Source organism: Heterocephalus glaber, unplaced genomic scaffold (genome assembly GCF_053883595.1).
Source record: "Heterocephalus glaber isolate CG9 unplaced genomic scaffold, H.glaber_assembly_v1.0 deba00001463, whole genome shotgun sequence".
NCBI lineage: Eukaryota > Metazoa > Chordata > Mammalia > Rodentia > Bathyergidae > Heterocephalus > Heterocephalus glaber.
Genome location: NW_028258310.1, coordinates 17,562,759 through 17,581,913, shown reverse-complemented (window position 1 = coordinate 17,581,913; position 19,155 = coordinate 17,562,759). Strand labels below are relative to the sequence as shown.

Genomic DNA, 19,155 nt, shown 5'->3' with positions numbered 1-19,155 from the left:
ATATCTTCCTACCAAGCTTCACCTCCCAACATCATACCCAGCTATAAACCCATCAGCAGACTAATTCTGTATCACACACCCATGGTTTAGAATCACACTCCCATGACCCAGTCACCTCCCAAAAGCCCCACCTGTGAGCCATGAGCCTTTGGGAGATATTTAGATATAAGCTATAACAGTTTAGATGATAAGAAATCTCAGCATGCATACAGAATGCCTGGCCACCCAGAGTCCTGGGCCCCAGCCCCAGACATTTTGATCAAGGCAGCTGGGAGGTGCTCCCTAGGAGAGACTATTGCAGGTGGGGCCATGCTTTGAGAAACACTAATTTTCAGCCTGTCACATTATCTGATGTTCTGGAGCAAGGGCTGCTCTGACAACTAGCTGGAGCATGATTTCTTACTTGGGCTTGGGAGGAGCCAGTGTTGGGTACGGAGCAAGGTGGCCAGAACCTGGGGATTTCTTGGGAACTTCTGAGGAGGATGTGTTTGCTCACCTGAACCTCCGGCTTGGTCCCTGAGCACAACCTTCCCTGAGGTGCAGCAGGGACATGGTTCACTAAACAGAGTAAAAGAAAGTGAGGCTCACTCTGAGAATGTTATTAGGCGTGGCTCTCTTCAGAATTGCAAAGTACTTTTTTTCTGCTTCAGAAAATGTTCATGTAATCCCGGGAGAGACAGACATATTTTCCTTTTTTAATTGAATTCTGCCTTGCTTCCTGTGGTATTAGTGTCGAGGAGTGCCTGAACTGTGCCCAGGGATTAGGCTGATTCCGTTTAGATCCTAGTAACGCTGTGCGGGGTCCTCATGGGAAGGAGGATGAGAAGAGGTCATAGCCGTGGGGGCATAAAGAAGGGTGGGAGGCAGCCAAGTGGCTGGATTGTCCTCTCATCTTTATAGCCATAAATCAGCCTGGTGTTTAATTTATTGCAGTATTACGTAAACTGTCTAATACCAATACCTCTGTTCTATTGAGTGATTACTGCGGGCTAGACCCTGTGCTAAGTACTTCCATGAATCCTCTCTTTCCTCACAGGAAACTTGGGAGGGAGGTTTCCCTTTTAGCTCTATTTCACTCAGGTGGGAACTGAGTACAGGGACTTTTTTTTTAAGTGGCTGAGGTGGGAATTTGTACCCTGGTAGTAGGCTCCAAAGCCCTAGCACTTTATCAATATTGTAGGTATTCGGCTTGTTAAAGGCCTCAGTTTACGCTTTATGCTGCATTTTTCCTTAAGTACCTTCCAGCTCATCCTAGCTGTTTGATAAGAACCACTAGAAGTGTGTCTGATTTTGTATGTATCTCCAGTTCTACTGTCTGTGACTTTCTGAGCTGGTAACTGCTAAATGCCAGTTAAACTCTGATTCTTCGGGCTGTTATTATTGGTCAGTTTTTTTCTTTTTGTCCTTAGCTAGAAAAGGCTTGAGGTGACAGAGAGTGACAGGCTTTGGTGTCTCTGTTCCTACTCTTCAAGCAAAGTTCTTGCTTGCCTGGATTTGTTCAGTGTAAACGTGATTGCAGTGCTCCTGGAAGAGGCAAGTCTGAGGGATGGAAAGATATAGTACCTTGTACAACTTACAGATGCTGAGGTGTTTATTCACAAGGTAATTCTAATGTACAGACCTTGGAACAGAAAGATCTTTGTCTCATGATGACCTGTAGAGAAATTAATGTGGCTAGAAATCTATTATCCAAGCCAGTTTACTATTTTGGAGTTTTCCCTTTTGGCTTTCAAAGGTTATAATTATTTTGGTAAATCTCTCTGAAGACTTTTCTGAGGTAGTAATATTTGTTTTTCTTTAATACTATAAATAAAGGGAGGCCCAGAATGAGAACACCATGTCAGTTGCTTGTTAACTTCCTAGCAGAAGTGATGGCGCTCACATATGTAACCATTAAACAAGTTCTGGATTCATGGGAACCCAGGATAGGCAGAGCAGTGCTGCTCCAGTTTTCATCTCTTGAATTTTTTGGCTTTGTCTGTCTTCAATTTATTGGCAAGGGCTTTCTTTTACTTATAAATGTCTTCCAAGAAACTCTGGCTTTTGCTGTAAGTTTATGACCATAAATTTTCAGATGGTACACGTCACCCTCTTAATCTAATTGAGCCAGCACATCATTGTGAAGACATCATTTTATTTGAGGGGTATTAGTTGCTATGGTTACTTGCTGAGACCAACAGAGTCTGTGTTTTCTCAGTTGGGTTTTTGGAAGTACTCTGAGAATGACACCGACATGTACCTTGCTATAGGAATATTCTCTCATCATTTTAAAAAAGAGGAGGATAGAAAAGATACTTTGGGTAAAATCTTAAAGCAGTAATTCAGCCCCTGGTTTTCAAATGCATGCTGTATGGCTGAGTATGTCAAGCAACTTTCCTTGGGTTCACATGTATGGGGATTGTAAGATGTAGCCCATTTCTTGTTCTTACTCTAGGTTCTTTTCTGTCTGTAACAGTTTAAGTTCTCTTAACAAGTTCATTCATTCCCTCCTTCCATTATCTATTGAGGGCTGGTGTATTCTGAGCACTGCGTTGGAAGGACAAAGTGGTTGTGGCCTTTGCTCTCAGGGTCTTGGTTGGGAGTCCAGACCCTCATAGTTTGGTGCCTGGGTCACTTGTGGCAATTGAGATTGAGATTCTTTTTTTTTTTTTTTGGTACTGGGATCGAACTTGGGACCTTGCGCTTGCGAGGCAGGCACTGGAACCACTGAGCTAAATCCCCGGCCCTGAGATTGAGATTCTTAAAGCGTGAGAAGCCCTGGTCTAGAAGGAAAGGCATTCTAGAAGTAGAAGCCAGCCAAGGTCTCTAGCCTTACCACCTGCTCCTTTGCTTGTTGTTGTGCACCATAGTACTATTTGGTGCTGAGGGAGGGGAACATATTCACTTTTTCCAGAACCCCCAATCTGGTTCTTCATGTTCTTCCCAGTGCCAGTCTGACACTTTGGTATCTTCTTCATGCTCCTCTCTTCCTTTCTCGCATGCACTCACCTTTGGTGGTAGCACAGGTACCACCCTCTCAGGTAGCCCACTCCCTCAGGTCTGGGAGCCTCCTTATGCCATTATCTTGGATGTGACCCTGGCCTGCTCTGTTTCCTCTGGGGCTGGCCTGCCATCCAGGCATTTGACAAAAGGAATTTGATGGAAATGTACGTTTCCCTTTCATAGTTACATAGATGCTTGAAAAGCTGAATAATTTGGTCAAAGTTACACAGCTAGGAAGTAAGAGACCTGGGGTTTGATTATAAGTTTGTGGAACCCAAGCAAGTCATAGTGTTAAATTGCCCTGGACCTGCTGTGTGTGTGTGTGTGTGTGTGTGTGTGTGTTTGTGTGTGTGAGAGAGAGAGAGAGAGGTATTGAGACTGGAAATAACCCCTCTAGTTTGCATTCTCCTTAATTAGTCCTTCACAAAATGACTTTTTTTGTTTTAACTAAGCAAACAACATGTGGTTTTCCTTGAGGGACTTTTTCCCTTCACTGACCTTCTGTTGCCTTATCACGTCTTTGGGCAGCATGTGAATGTAGCTGTGCTGGGTTGAGCCACTGGTGGGACGTGCATGACTGTCCCATCGGGCAGCATGGGACAGTCTCATCAGGTGGTACCAGCCACCCAATTGGACAGTGATGCATATATGGCTCCGGTCATGAGTGTGTTAAGGGGTTGAGTTTTCCTCATAGATTTCATGCTGATTAAATGATTTGATGCAGTGGGCAGGAATTTGGCAAATATTGCACCTTCCATGTGACATGAACTGTCCATAAACATGTTCTGGAGGAGCATGTGGCTCAACCATAGAGTACTTGCTTAGTATTCATGTGGCCCAGGGATCAATTCTCAGTACTGGAAAAAAAAACCCCATTCTTAATTTCTTTATCTATAAAAGATCCAATGCTGTCACTAAAACTCAACTAAAACTCTCAATATTCTTTGAGGATGTTAATATTTACAATATATAAAATGTATGTAAAGTATATAGTTACATGTAAATATATATTTATCCCTATATAAATATAAGATATACGAAAGGTATAATAATACTTTGGAAATCCAAGTTTATTTGTAGGTAATTCAGTAAGTCAGTCTAATGATGGTGCTGCTGATCGCTCATAGTAGTACTTGGGGGTTCCAAGCACAGAGCAGGACTCTTTGAATCCTGCATATCTTTCCTTAGTTCCTGGCTGACTGGTGGTCTGTGTACACAAGTCCAGGTTAAGAGGTGTCCTCTGTCTTCTAGTTATCCTGCCCTGAGGAAGCTCCTGGGCTGCAGTTGCATGATCTGGCAGTGGTTCATGATGAATGAGTTAAAGTAGGCATCTTCAAAGAAAGTTCCAGGCCAGCTCCTTGGTAAAGGACTTAATCAGTGTATAAATTGATCTCCTCTCTCCTCTGTTTAAAAATCTCCTTCCAGTTTCCTTTAGGGATGAAGTGTAGGTACCTTAGCTTGGCATTCAGGTCCATCCATGGTTTATTTTTAACTTCCCAGTCTTGTCTCCAGTCGACCTAGCTGAGCTTCCTGCTGTTTCTGGGTGGTCCTCCACTTCTGCATCTCTTTGCTCCCTATGCCACTCCCTCCTTTCTCCCCCCTCTGTGAAGTCTCCAATGGCCCCAGCTGGAATAATATACCACTTACACTTCTACAACTTTTTTTCCTACATGCTGACTCCATTAGCACATTCTACCTTATAGTATTGTGTATATAGATTAGGCCCTTCTAAAATTGAATTCTCCTCAAGAATATGGGATGGATATATATAATATATATTAATAATATAGATACAATATATTCTATATTCTTTTCATGTATTATTATATATTACATATAATATATATTAATAATATAGATACAATATATTATATATTCTTTTCATGTATTATTATATATTATATATAATATATATTATTTCAATTTCTTTGAGTTTACCAAAATCAGATTCTCAAACTGAGAAAATTAGGCAGTATAGTATAGTAAAGAGTTGTGAAGGCAGAGGGACCAGATTTCTTATGCTTCTGTTCATTAGCTGTGTGACTTTGAGCAGGCCATTTAACCGTTCTGAGCCACAGTTTCCCCATCTGCAAAATGGAAATAATGCTTACTCTGCAGGATGGCTGTGAGGATGGAATGATGTAACAAACTTAGTAGATACATGTTACATAGTAAAATAATTGATAAATTAATGCATAGTCATAGCTATCTTGGTGGATATCAAGGTAAGTTTGAGACTCCCATATTTTTCTTGAAGGTATGTCCATGTATAGAATTAAAAACCTCATTTGGAAAGGGCAACACCCTCCTTTGTTCTATTTGATTTCATTAAAAAAAAAATCAGCTCTGAAAACTTCATTAGCTTTAGGGCTCTGGTTGGAAAAACAAATTCTCCAGGCAGTGCTGGCTATGGCCTTATTTAGACAATATAGTTTTAGGGAAGTGGCTCTAGGAAAAGCACACAGATGTATAATCAGACTGAGGGTTATATAACATGGTCACTTGGTGGGCATATCGTCTCCCTTGCTGAGCTGAGACGTTTTCCAAGTCTGTCCTCAACTAAATTTGAAAGGATCGAGCCACCTTGGTTTTGGCTTCATCCCTGTATCCCTTCCCCTCCATGTCTCATGCTTGAATATTTTAGTTAAACAGGGACTCTCTGAAGGTATTAGGAGAGTTCTACCCACAGGGAGGCCATGGCCCTCCCTCAGTTGCTCTTTGAGCACCCCTGGGGACATTTTCTTTCTCAGGTGGGTGCATCTGCATCCGTGGGGCAGGATCTTTCCCCAGCACTGAGTGGCTTTAAGTCTGGCATATAGTTTCTCCTTGAGAAACACACCTTCTCTGGTATAGTTCATTGCTACCTAGTGGCCATAGGTAAGACCATGTGTCACAGAAACTAGACAAATATGGGACTTTGCTTTGAAGATTTTAATGGGTTGTTCCTATTTTCTAGTGTAATGTACGGGTTCAGGTTGTAGAATTGCATCTGAAAAGAGACCATTGCATGCTTTTCCTAGAGCTAAACACATTAAACTAGCTTTAATATGCTGCATGCCTAGTTGGAGACATGGTTAATAGGGAGCAATGCCTCCCTAAAGCACAGTTTCTAATAGGATGTGTGCTGTTCACCCAGGTCTGGAGAAAGAAGATAGATCTTCCTCACTCTGTTTTAACTCCAAGATGAAAGATGACTGTGGCTGGCCCTTGGCTTGTTTGTAGTTCCTTTTTCTGGGTCCTTGTTATAGAGGTTTTGCTTAATGTCCCTGCTGGAGATGGCCTTCCCCCCCAGCTTGGTGGGAATCTTCCCCCACAGACAACATTAGGGGAGGCAGTTCCATGTTAACAGTAAGCACATGGGGAGGAGTGGGCAGAATTGGGTGATTCTTAGGAAGCAGAATGAACAGTCCTGGGAATGAGCATTGTGTGAGAAGCAGACTGACCTGTCAGGAATGACACACGGGTGCCCAATTGTGTGGCAAGGCAGATGGTGGTGCCCTTCATTGCCCATGGCTGGCTCTTTGGAGAAGAGAGTTGCTGGGGAGAGGGTTTGGATTTGAGTATATACAGCTTTACCTGGGATTGGGGATGCAGAGTAAACTGTAGTCTTCTCAGGACTTGTGTTTATTTCTCCGTTCTCAGTCCTGGATCCTCTCTGGTGACTCATACACTGCATCTTGTAAGCCAGCTTGTGTTGCTTTGCCCAGTCAGGTCGGTGCAGCATGTTTTGAAGGTCACTGGCCAGCCCTGTCCTAGACACTCTCTGGGTGTTATGATACAAAGCTGCTCATGAATAGTTCTAGAATCATTTCAAACCCAAGGTGACAAGACACAGAGAGTAAATGTAATTGATGTTCAGAGAAGGGCAAGGTTAGCAAGGCTAGAGACTGATTTTCTTGTGCTTTTAAGTAGCTGGGAGCCAGTCCTATTGCAAATTTGACCTTAGTAGTTGGTTTTTATTAGCTACAATCACTTTCTAAGTCTATAAAGAAAGGTGTGACTGAGTAGCAAAAATTTTTAAGGGTAGTTATATGCAATTTGAGTAATTTTGAAGGTCAGAGATAGGGAATAGATCCACTGAAAAATATAATTGTAAGGTTTGTTGAGTTCTTTATTATGTGGATGTATATGTGTATACACAGATGTGTTAGATTTTTACCCAAGGAGAAAAAGGAGATGGCTTGGCTTGTGATGTTATGGGTAAAACTTGTATAAAATTAAGGTGGATTCTGTGGATTAGTGTTTGCTGAGGCAGAGCATGACATCTCCAGGAAGGGAAGGCAGTTTCCTTTGGCCCCTGAATGAGTAGGTGGTATTGGGAGCAGTCTCTGTAGTCCCAGACTCCTCTCTGCTTCCGTATTCCTGCCCTCCTGGTTGCCTCATTCAGAGGCAGATCCTTTTCCACTCTGGATGTGGGTAGTGGTCACTTTGCTTGGCTTTGGCCAGCATTTTGCTTTTTTAGCAACAGATGTTTTGCAAAGTAAACATTATTGATAGTGCCTTGGCTCCTTGCTGTGTCTTGCACTGTCTGTACCTGAAACAGTGAGGTTATGTGAGCAGGGGCTGTGATGATTGGCATGCACCCAGTCCTAGTACCAGCCCCCCACTTACTGGAATCTATGTGCTAATCTTGTGTGCATCAGAGTGAAAGCTCCAGAAATAAAGTTTTGGGGAACTGCACATCCGGGGTGATATTTTGCATAAGATACCCTTAAGCCTTTTGGGTTAAAACAAGCAAGAAACAATGACTTATTTATTTTTTTTTAGTTTTCTAATTTTGATGGCTTTCCCATTGTCCTGAGTAACACAGGGGTTATCTTAATGGGGTGAAGCAGCAGGCATCCAACATGCATACAGATCTCAGTTCGGACAGCTCTGATGGAGTCCCAGGTGACTTGGAGTCTCAGGCTTTGTGCTCTTATGTCAGTCTTTGATTCCTCTGAGCTCCACAGACGGGTAGCTCCCCTGGGTTTTGTTTTTGGGATGATTCATATGTTAGAAAAGAAGAGCATGGCCTTACTTAGACCTGAACCTTGTGGTGTGCAGAGTGCTTGTACAGTGTGTCTCCCCACCAAATCTGCAGGGATGACAGCATCCATCAGATGCCATCACTGAGACTTTGTGACTAACCCAGGGTTAGTTACATAGCTGAGAAATGCTGGAGCTGGAACTTGAACCCAGGAACCAGGGAAGGTTGAAATTGGTCAGTCTGTAACTAGCACCTCATTGATTACACGTGGAGAAAGGAGGGTCTCAAAACAAGCTCGAGATGCCATCCTTAAGTCTGGGGCATGGATTCTGAACAAGCAAAACAAGAGGTGTCTAGTGTAGCTTCCCTGAAAATTTTCTCTGCTAAGTCCAAGGTAAGTTCTTCATGTTCCAATAATAGGGATTCTCATTGTCCCTAGCTCTTCCACTGGCCTAACACCCCATGCTGACTCTGTACCAGTATGCCTTACCTAATCTCCTATTAAGGGATAGGCCCCCTTCTCATCTTCAATTGACCCTCCTTGCTTCTCAGGTTTGTGCTGCGGCAAGGTGTGCTCTGTGTTGCCGGACAGTGAAATCAGATTTCCTTCTGGTCATAAGCTACCAGGGCTGTACTAGTTAACCGGGTCCTCTTGTGAAAGGTCCCACAAAGGCCCTGTTGTCATTATTAGCCACTCCTTGATTCTCACTGGCAGCTACCCCAGCAGCATAGCTTTTCAGGTGCCTGTTGGAAGTTCACCCAAGCCTGGTTTACATTTCAAGCCCCTCCCACCCACCTTTTACTTTGTTGAGATGATTGTCCAGCCCAAGTCTTTCTTGCCTTATTGGGGAGGCACAGGAGGATTGTCAGGTGAGTAGAGAAACAAACCTGTTCTTACTCTGTGCTCAGGCCTTTCTCTGTGAGTTCTGACCGAGGGAACATCTGGATTAAAATAAAAATGTGGACAACCACACCCATGTTGGATGCATGTGCATTTGGGGGCTCTTTGAGGGCTTTCTCTTCTTCTCTGAAATACCATTCTCCTTTTTCTTTGTCTCTTGCTTGCCAGTGGCCTCCTGCCCATAGTCTTCTGACTTTCAGATACATCTGTTTCATTCTTGACTTACCAGGGAATGATTTGTGGTTTGAGGGATATTCTTAGCCTGGGCTAGTTTTTTTATTTTTATTTTTTTATTTTTTGGTACCAGGGATCGAACTCGGATCCTTGCGCTTGTGCAGCAAGCGGCGAAACCACTGAGTTAAATCCCCGGCCCAGCCTGGGCTAGTTTTCACAGAAGCCTGATTTCCCTCCCAGCATCTTTGGACTTTTTGTCAAGGATCATTTCATGAAAGTGACTGAACCAGGAGGGACAGGAGGTTGGTTCTCCTTTTCCACCCTATGTGCCTTCCTCTTGCAGTTCGGAGCTAAGTGTGTTGTATGAGCCATAGCTACTTCAGGGCTTATGTCATGTGAGTCTATGGGATGGCAGTCCAGGATTCATGCAGTAGCCTAAGCCTGGCTTTTCCACTGGCAGCCATTACTTGGAATGAACATGGGACATTGGATTCATATATGGTGCCCTCAACATACATTCATTCAGCACATGCTGAGCAGGATGCATCATTAAATATAGAGAGGAAACAAACCAAACAATAAAAAATGAAAAATGTGACCCCAAACCTCAGGAAACAAAATAGGAGCTAAGAAAGGGAAGTCCTGAGGATCACGGATGCTTTTATTTAGAAGGTTATGTTGATCTGTGAAGCCAGAACACACATCAATCCCCCGCCCCCCCCATGTCTTATTAAAGCCAGGCCTTGTTCCTACTTCGGCCTCATATTTCCCTCTGGGAATTTGAACATAATGCCATTTCCCCTGCATTGAGGGAAGCATGTATAAGGGTAATTTGAATGATTAGCCTAATCGGCAGGAAGGCTGCACACAGAATTAAGTTAAGCAAGTTTGTACTGAGCAACCTTGTCTGTCAGGCCACTTAAAGGTACCTTGGTGGTTTTATACCCTTAACAGAAGCTGAAGGCTCAGGAAGGATCATTGGCTTTTATTGCTGTCTTAAATGACAGCTTATTTTAAAAATTTGACAAAGACCTCTGAGTTTTCATTATAGATACCATGTGTGGGGTGTGTTTTTAGCCCAGTACAAAACATTGCCGGGGCTTTGTTCTCCTGGCTGGGATAGATGTGGCCGCCCAGGGAAGGGCTCAGGTGGAAGAAAAGAGGGTGTCTGTGAATCTGTACTTTGTGTCTGAGTTAGAAGAGGAAGTCTGGGTGCTCCTGGGCCGCAGGGACCAGGCAGCTCCAAGCCCTTCCTTTCAGCTTTCCCAGGGCTCCCCCCATGATGTCACTCTGTGTTGTGAGTTTGACTGTGGGGAAGTTACTGTTGAGTTAAATGTGGGGACACTACACTGACCACGTGGGAAGTCCGGCAGGGTGGACATGCAGGCTGTGGAGACTCTTCTTGGCTTTAATCCAGCTTCCTCCTCCTTGACCTCCTGAATGGATTCCCATGTGTCGGATGGACATGACCGAACTCACTGTATGGGTGGAGGAAGTAGAGATAGGATTAGAATTGTTCAAGCAAATAAAAATTATTAACTTCTAGAGCAGATCAATATTTCAAGTTATAAATGAATGTTACTATTTTGAGTTTACCTTCATTTGTGGTTTTGAAATGATCTCAGGAACAAATCTGTTTGTAATGGTCTCTGGAACAAATCTTACCACTATATTCATAGAACTAAAAAGGGCAGCAACTAGGAAAGCCAGTTGAATTTCAGTAACTCCACTTCTTTTTTTTTTTTTCTTGCTAGATTTGTCTTCAGCAAAGCGGAAGTTTGCAGATTCCTTAAATGAATTTAAATTTCAGTGCATAGGAGATGCGGAGACAGATGACGAGATGTGTATAGGTAAGTCATAACCATGGAGATGGTAAAAACATTCTGTCCTAGCAAAGCCTTTTTCTTGGAATAGAAGGCCTGTAAGGTTAGTGAAGACCAAAGCCTACAGTGGTTGCAGAGGGCCAGAGACATGTAAACATTGGACCTGGGGCTATTCTGAACTACTCTACTTGTCTAGTTCTGGGATTGCCTCACTCACCTTCCATTGTGCAGGATAAAACTGGAGGTTCTGCAGTGGTGTCTCCTGTCTGCCTTCCTTTAGTATTTTCCTCCTGATTTGTGATATTTTTCTTCCCAAGCATACCACTAAGTACTTAGGGCAAAAGCAAATACTTGTAGAGGAATAGTTCAGAGGAGGTTGCAAAGTGATAGCTCATGGGCTGAGGTCAGAATGCAGCTATGTTTTGCTTGACTTTAATTATTAGATTTTTTTTTTTTTTTTTGGTACCGGGGATCGAACTCGGGACCTTGTACTTCTGAGGCAGGCTATGGAACCACTGAGCTAAATCCCCTGCCCTTTGACTTTAATTATTTAAATTAAATTACTATCTAAGTAGAACTTGTATAAATTTCCAGTTTTCCAGCTTCTTTGAGAAGTTTGAGAATCCAATCTATTCTCCCTGTGTTCTGGTGTGGGAGCAGTTGGCTGGAGCTATGTAGGTGCCTGTGGCTCTAGATGGGGAGAGGAGCTCAGTGTCCTGCCCCTGCAGTACCCACCTCTCTGTCTCCTTACCAAGAAGCTGAGGTGGGTACCTGCTTATCATCAAACTGTGCTGCTTCATTCTTTCCTGTCACTTGCTTTCTTCTCTAGGCAGCCCTGAGTACAGAGGGTTGGCAAGGTCAGAACCATTTTTCTCCAGAGTGTTGTTATTGGACTTCATTCTTCTTACATTGGACATCTTAGTTGTCTCTGTGAAGGGGGAATAATTGAGAAGTTAGGGCTGAGAGATGTAGTAGAGCACATACTTATTATCATGTGTGAGGCTCTAAATTCATAATCCACCATACCCTCCCCCCCAAAAAAGAATTGAGGAAGTTATAGTGAATTGATTGATTCATCAAATATTTATTGAATCCCTCTTGCCATGGAGGGTGCCAGGATCTGGGGTTGAGTAAAGACATTTGGGAGACACCCGAGAGCAGTGAAAACACATACTTGATGTAACTTGTGAATGGATGGATGCTTCTTTTAGTATTGCACAAGTGTCCTGAGCATTCTCAGGGCCACAGCACTCAATGCTTGCTGCCTTTGTGAGTAATTCTGTCAAGGAAGACCGTCCATTTGACTGTGAGGCTGTGTTTTATTACTGAGTTGCTTCAGGACTCAGGGAGGAGGAGCCCAAGAAGACGCCAGAGATATGGCTTCTGATGCCAGCAGCGCTATTTGTTTAGTTTTGGTGCCAAAATAAAGGTTGAATTCTGATGCAGCCCCATGACAAAAGGTTGAGGAGGTTGAATCCTGGACAGGAAATCCTTTAACTCTTAAGCCGAACTCTGTGCCTTCCAGTCTGGAGACTGGGAGCCTGCCAGTATCTCACCAGTCCTGCTGCTCTCAGGGACAATCAGGTCTTTTCCTTGAAGAAATCCTTCGCCAGCTAGAGTCCCAGATGCAGTTAACCTGCATTTCTGGGTCATCTATCCTTAATGGTTAGTGATTAAAAGATAAGGGTAACTTTAGGAAGCAACTGACTGTAGGCATCTGCATGGATAGGAATTTAAATCCATAGGTTTAATAGTGGTACTGGAAACGTTCCTAAAGACCCATTACTGTCCTTCAGCCTCATGGCCCTTTCTCTCTTCCAGCAAGGTCTTTGCAGGAGTTTGCCACTGTCCTCAGGAATCTTGAAGATGAACGGATACGGATGGTGAGTATGTCTTGGTACCAGACAGTATGTGCACATGGGGTGAGGAAGACCTGAGTTCGAGTTCTGCCGCTGGAGTGATTTGAGCTTAGAGCAAGCCTTGTCTTTGCAGGGTTTAAAGCCTTTTGTAAGTGTTACTAGATTACTGGTGTATATCTTCAGAACAGTATCTCTGTCCTCTCAAAGATTTCTTGTAAGGTCTAAACTTATACCTATATGAGGTATAGGATTTAAGGGTGGATCTTTTGAATGATTAACTTTTGGGGGCCTGAGATTCTTTACCAGCAGAATGAAAAAGAAGGTATCCTACTGTGATCCCTCTTCCTCATGCCGTATTAAACCTGTCCAAGAGCCTTAGAGGGCCAGGGGCACCACTTCCTTTTTAACTCTGAAGCACCTGACAGAACCTGCCATGTAGCTAGCACCTAGTAAATTCTACTTAGTAAATGAAGGTAACTCTAGGATCTTCAAAGGGAGATGCTGTACAAATTCAAGAGTCAGATTCTGATCTCCAGTTTTGTAAGAGATATCTTTTGAACTAGCATTTATTCTGATGTGGTTTAGTGTTAACGGGTAAGAGATGTCACACTCACAGAAAGTTCCTTGGCATCTTCCCCACATCCTTTAGATATCAGGAATGTCCCTAGGAGGGCTTGTCTCCAGGCAGCAGAGTTCCAGAGATTTAGGGACGATGCCAAATTTGAGCGTTCAGGCATATTCTATTTAACTCTCATGATGCCTCTATGGAATAGTATTTATATTATCCCTAGTTTTTTCGGAGAAAGAGATTGAGGCTTACCAGGGTTAAGTAACTTGTCCAGGATCACACCGCTAATAAGTAGTATGGTCTGGATTCAAACCTAACTCAGCATTATACCAAAAACTATGGGCATTTCTTTAAAACTCCAAACAAAGCAGAAGCCTACTACTTTCCTGGAAGTACCTTGAAGAGAGAGAGACCTGTTTTTTCTGATTGCTCCCTGCTGGTACTTGAACCAGAATCAGGAGGGTAGTCGTGGTGGCAGTGGCAGGGTTGGTGGCAGCTGGAGGGAGAGGAAAGCTTGTGTGTTTGTGCATGTGCTAGTGCCTGAGAAAGGGCAATGATTCTTTTGAGTCTGATTTCTTGGCTGAGTCAGTATTTGGGGGTGGAGGGATGCGTGGTGAGCAAATCACCATGAATCCCCTGCGGATTGCTACGGCTTGTGGTAAGGGAACAATGGCTGGATTATGCTTTTCAGCTCGCCTCTGCAATTTTATTATTAATGTCAGTAAATTGAGTTTCTACTGTCTGCGCCTAAGTATCTGGCCATCACAAGCCCCTGCTTACCCCTCTGAGGCCTGTGATAGCTTCATCATCAGTTTAGCTCAGCTTAGCAAAGCTGCACCTTCTTTGGGAAGTCTTCCCTGACTTCCTGGGATATTTGGCCTTCCTTTGTGCTTTGTGAACATCTAGTCTATGCTTCTGATTCTGCACTTTTCACATTGTCCTGATAGTCACTGTGTGTCTGGGCCCATAGGAAATAAAAGTTCCCCAAGGGCTGAGGGGCTGAGGGCTTCTGTGTGTGGGCTTCTGTGTCCCCAGCTTTAAACACAGTTCTTGAAACTGAACGGAACTTAAAACACTCATAGAATTTTCAACCCAGAGGGACCTTGTTCCTCACTATCTGTAATCACTCATTTGACAGGTGGAAAAGCAAGTTGTAGTAGGATTGTGGTAAAGACTTGGGTATTTTGCTTCCCATGTGAAATGCTTCACATACTGAGCTTCTAGTTAGGGTTGGATTCTCAGTTATAGATGCCCAATGGAATGTCTTGGGGGCTTTAAAAATGCTGATGCATGGGGCTAAAGCTAGTGATTGTCATTTGGTACGAGGTGATGGTGTGTGCTCTGAACATTGGGGTTTGTAAAAGCTCCCCAGTGATTCTAATGTACAGCTGAGGTTGAGAATCACTGACCTAGCTGCTTAGCACAGCTTTGTGAGCTTCAGAGACTTTCAGTGGATTTGTGGAAAAGACTTTAGCGAGCCAATTAAGCAACACCAAATCATAAAAAATTAGAACAAATTAATATTACAGCACTTCAGTGTCAAAATATACTTTTCTGGAATAAGTGCTGTCAAAATTGAGAGAAGGGCAAATAGGAATCAGTTTGGAAACCTGTCTTTTTTTGTCTCTTACATTCTCTGGTCCTTCCTTACTGTGTCCATCTGAGGCTTCTGGCATTGACTTGTTTGGTTTCATTGTGAATGACATGCATGTGATTTAAAAAAAAATACCTTATTGCAAAGAGAGTCCTGAAATAATTAGTTGATCAAAGAGTGAGCAATGAGTGACTTAAAAGGAAAGATTGTAAAATATTATCCTGCCTTAGAAAAGACCATAGAATCTTAGAGCTGGGAACAATTTGGGTCATGCATTTTGCAGATGAGGAAATTAGAGCCCAGAGAGGTTAAATGTTTTGGCTGTCCTACAGTTGGCAGTCAGTCCAGTAATCATTCATTATTCATTCATTCATTCATTCACTCATTCAAAAGTGTTTGAGTGCTCCTTTGTTTCATTGCTTTTCTGTTCTTTGGATAGTGGTAGACAAATAAATCTTTACAAGATTGTATGTATATGTGTGTCTATGTGGATATTTAGAGTGTGTATGTACATGTGTATATGGATAGTGTATATGTATGTGTGTGTAAATGTGTATAGTAGTGAACCAGAAAACTTCACCTGGCATATGGGCTCTGAAGAAGATGCTTGGTGGGATGGTAGGTAGCTTCTTGGAATTATATTGGTGGTCAGGGAAGGCCTCCCTAGAGAGGTGACCTGAAAGCTAAACCCTTAATTATGATAAAGAGTCATTCATGCAGAAGTTTGGGGACAGAGCATCTGAGGGAATAGGCAGAGGCAAAGGCCGTAGGAGGGACAAGTTTGAGGTGCATTGGAGTGACAGTAGATTGGCGTGCGGGACCCGAGGGGTGAGCCCTGTGAGATGGCATTGAGAAGGAGGCAGCGGTCAGGAGAAACATGTTCTGGCCCCTGTCCTGTACTGTGGGTACAACCAAACCTTAAGCTTGAAGGACTTTTGTGTCAGCAGATTTCAAAGATGTTTTGTTTTTATTTTCAACCTAGATTCACTGTTGACTGACTTTACTTACAACTTCAAAGAATGATCATTTGTACGATGTCACTAGAATCTTGAAATTTAGATGCTACTCTGAAACCAGTTCCCCTTTGCCTTCACATGGTTGCTAACACTTTTAGGTGTCCTCATTTTTCCTTTTAAAAAGTCAATATTAATCATGCACAGGAGGAATATTATGTTTTGAATCAATGGGTAGATTTTGTTTTGATGTACTGATTAGTTTTATAAATAATGACACATGAAGATTATTGCTTACTCCAATTTTATTCCAAGACTTGGGGGGCGGGGCTTATGTGATGGAGCTGCTATACTCATCCTCCTTTTGTCCCCTGTCCTGGGTCCTTTTCTGACTTTCTTCACCAGATTGAGAATGCCAGTGAAGTTCTCATCACTCCTTTGGAGAAGTTTCGCAAGGAGCAGATTGGGGCTGCCAAGGTGAGAAGTTTGTAAACCTTGTTGTTGGATTTTTGGGTGGTGGTTTGGAAAATGCAGTACTTTCTTTAAAATCTAAGAACATCAGGAGAAAACATAAGCCTTCTTTCTTCAGAAAATCTTTACCTGATAAGCTGGATCTTAGCTCTTCCACACTTTGCAGGGGACTGAAGAACGGCTGTAGTGGCCAGCCCCCCTTAGCCAGTCCACTGTGTTATTCTGTGCTAGTTCACAAACCATCCAAAGGCAGAAACTACGACTCTTGTGTTATTAGATGGCTGTATGCATGGACAGTGTGTTTTGTTTTGTTTCTGGGGAGGTCTCACAGAGTTGTGTATCAGGTCCCCTCTTGACAGATCCTTCAATGTTTTAAGGGAAATTGAAAAACCAGATATTTATGGGAAATGTCCTGTGGGCAAATAATTTCAGAAAATATGTTTTACTCATTGTATAGGTCAAAAAACCATGTTTGCAGGCCAGTTCCACCCCAGAGGTTACCATGTATTACCACCAGCCTAGAGGGACTATAGCCCAAACTTGGCTAATTCTCATGTGTTATTAAAAGGCTATAAAGAATCTAGTTTATAGCGGGTGGATTCTCCAGAGTTACTCTCCCGTGTGATGAAATATGAGGCAACCTTAGTGGGTTTGATGTTCATTAGAGTGTTAGAGGCTACCTGCAGGGAAAGTGTTTTCAATGGAATCAATGGGCACAAAAGGCTTTCCACATTTTCCTGTTTTTCTGGAATTGTCACTTCATCCTCAGTCCCTTACGCCACCTATAGGGAGTTTTGGGCACCACCACCACCTTTCTTGGTGGAGATTTTACTCAGTTGTGAAGAGAAGTCCTTGAGGAGTGATTGTAGGTGGGAAAACAATAGAGGAAATGTCACAGTAAGCGCATGCCAGTTCTCAAGCCCCCTCACTCACTTTTGCTCTCTCCTCTTCCTCTCCTCCCAACCTGCCTTCCAGAAATAGATAGGATTACTGAAAAAGATGTTTAGTCGGGGTCTTTCAGAGCGGCAGGTGGCTATAGTTTGAAGGAGAGACTATGGCAAAGATTTTTCTTCCAGCTTCACAGCATGTTCACATCAATTTCAGTTTAGTTATGACGAAATTGGTGTTCATTGGTTTTGTACCAGAGGTTAAGGAGTGTATAATTTCAGGGAAGTTTTGCTCTACCCAGATTTGTCCAGGACTTTGAATTGACCTGCTGAGGGCTGAGAACACACTGGGAAGGAGCTCTCTGGGTCAGGCCCTGGGAGAGGCTCCTCTGGCGCAGCCTCAGGGCCTGTGCGTCCCCCATTCCGAGCACACCCTGCCCTGCTTCCGGAGGCTCCAGGGAGGATCTGGGATGGAGTGCGCTGAGGCAGAAGCAGAACAGACTTGCTTACTGAGTCACCCTCCTGTAGCTCCTTCTCCTTCCCGGCACATGCCTCCCACCGTGACCTCTTCCCTTGCATTGTTTGGGGAGTTATCATAGTCACCACTGAGAAGCAGAGGTCTGAGTGGGCTCCCTTTGGGTTTAATACAGTAGCAGTAGGGGTTTAAGTGGTGGGATGTGTAGAAATAAAAGAATTTATAGGAAATAGTCACCTAGTGAAACATGTTTTCTGTCATGCACACTTTACCTTTCATTCAATTAGTAATAATCATCAGTCATTAACATTTTTTATAAATCATCAGGCATCAAAGTGATTTTGATGACATTTGGGATTATTTCTCATTCCTCCTCCTTTGTCATATCTTTTCTCTCCCCCACCACAATATACCCTCCTCTCCACCACCCGCACAACTTATATATTTATGTCATAGTATCATGTAAGTTTAAGAGAAAACAAACCAAAAACCTCCTAGAAGACACTCTAGTGAGCAGACTCAAGAATATCAAAGACCCAGAAAGTCTTCCTTAGCTGTTTTTTGGTGGTGGCCTAAGGGAGGCTCCTGAACTCTGCCTGTGTGATGCTAAAATTACTTTTCCTTCCTCCTCTCCTCTATGGTGCTGCTTTGGTTGCTATAACAACTTGTTGCAGAGCATGCAGAGTGAAGGCTGCCAGGGAGGGGATTCTTGGGCATTCTTCTGTGGATATGGCTGCTCAGGAGTAGGTCAAGAGCCTAGAGCTTGCTAGAATCATTAGCTGAGGTTTTTATTTCTGAGTTTGGGGAAGTAGATTTTTTATGCATCACAGGTAGATTGGAAGTGCTGGGCTCCATAATGAAAGTAGAATAGACATTAGAGAGTGTTTGGTTCAGCATGGCCTAGAGCAAGGCTGCTTGAGTCCAAATGTCACTTCTGCCATTTGCATATAAACTCGGGTAGGTTCCTGAGCCTTCCCATGCCTGTTTCCTGATCTGTAAAATGTGGATAATAGTAGAACTTACCTCCCAGAATTATTATGAGGAAGAAGTGAGTGAACTCCTACGAAGTGCTTAAAGCAAGTATCTGTCATGTAGCTATTTGGACATGAGGAGAGTGGCTGTCATTTTGTCATTTGATATTAGTTATTAGATAAACATAGTTCATTCCTTAAGAAAATATATGAGAGTCTGCTATATGTCCGGCGGTGGCTTTGCCCTGATGTTTGGTGGAGAACAAAGCCAATGTGTTGCTGTGCTTGTGGTGCGGCCGAAGAGAAAGGAGTTAAACAGAGGGATGCTAACAAATGTGTGATGTCAAGTTGTGGTAGGTCCGTGGAAAGTCTGCCTTCATGGAACGTGGTGCCTGCGAGGCAAGTGATGTTCCTGATGAGGAGACGGGTGTAGAGGGTGAGCTAGTCCTCACCATCCTCATCACCACCACTGAAAGTCATTGAGTACTTTACACGTGTCAGGTGCGAGCACTGAATATGGTTTATCTC

The 19,155-nt window shown here is 43.2% G+C and overlaps 1 protein-coding gene across 6 annotated transcripts in view; it reads left to right on the top strand.

Annotated features, from left to right (window-relative positions):
- Arhgap26 (Rho GTPase activating protein 26) overlaps positions 1-19,155 on the top strand; it is a 466,045-nt gene that overhangs the window by 100,506 nt on the left and 346,384 nt on the right. For 5 of the 6 annotated variants that reach the window (XR_002398131.2, XM_004854324.4, XM_021266145.2 and 2 more), the window contains exons 2-4: positions 10,781-10,876; positions 12,671-12,732; positions 16,229-16,300. Coding sequence is in view for 5 of the 6 variants with exons in the window: in XM_004854324.4 (XP_004854381.1) it covers positions 10,781-10,876; positions 12,671-12,732; positions 16,229-16,300 (230 nt within the window). In the remaining variant the exon portion in view is untranslated. Of the gene's footprint in view, positions 1-9,159; positions 9,329-10,780; positions 10,877-12,670; positions 12,733-16,228; positions 16,301-19,155 lie in introns of those variants that run through there. The other variant, XM_087180451.1, reaches the window with a different exon arrangement.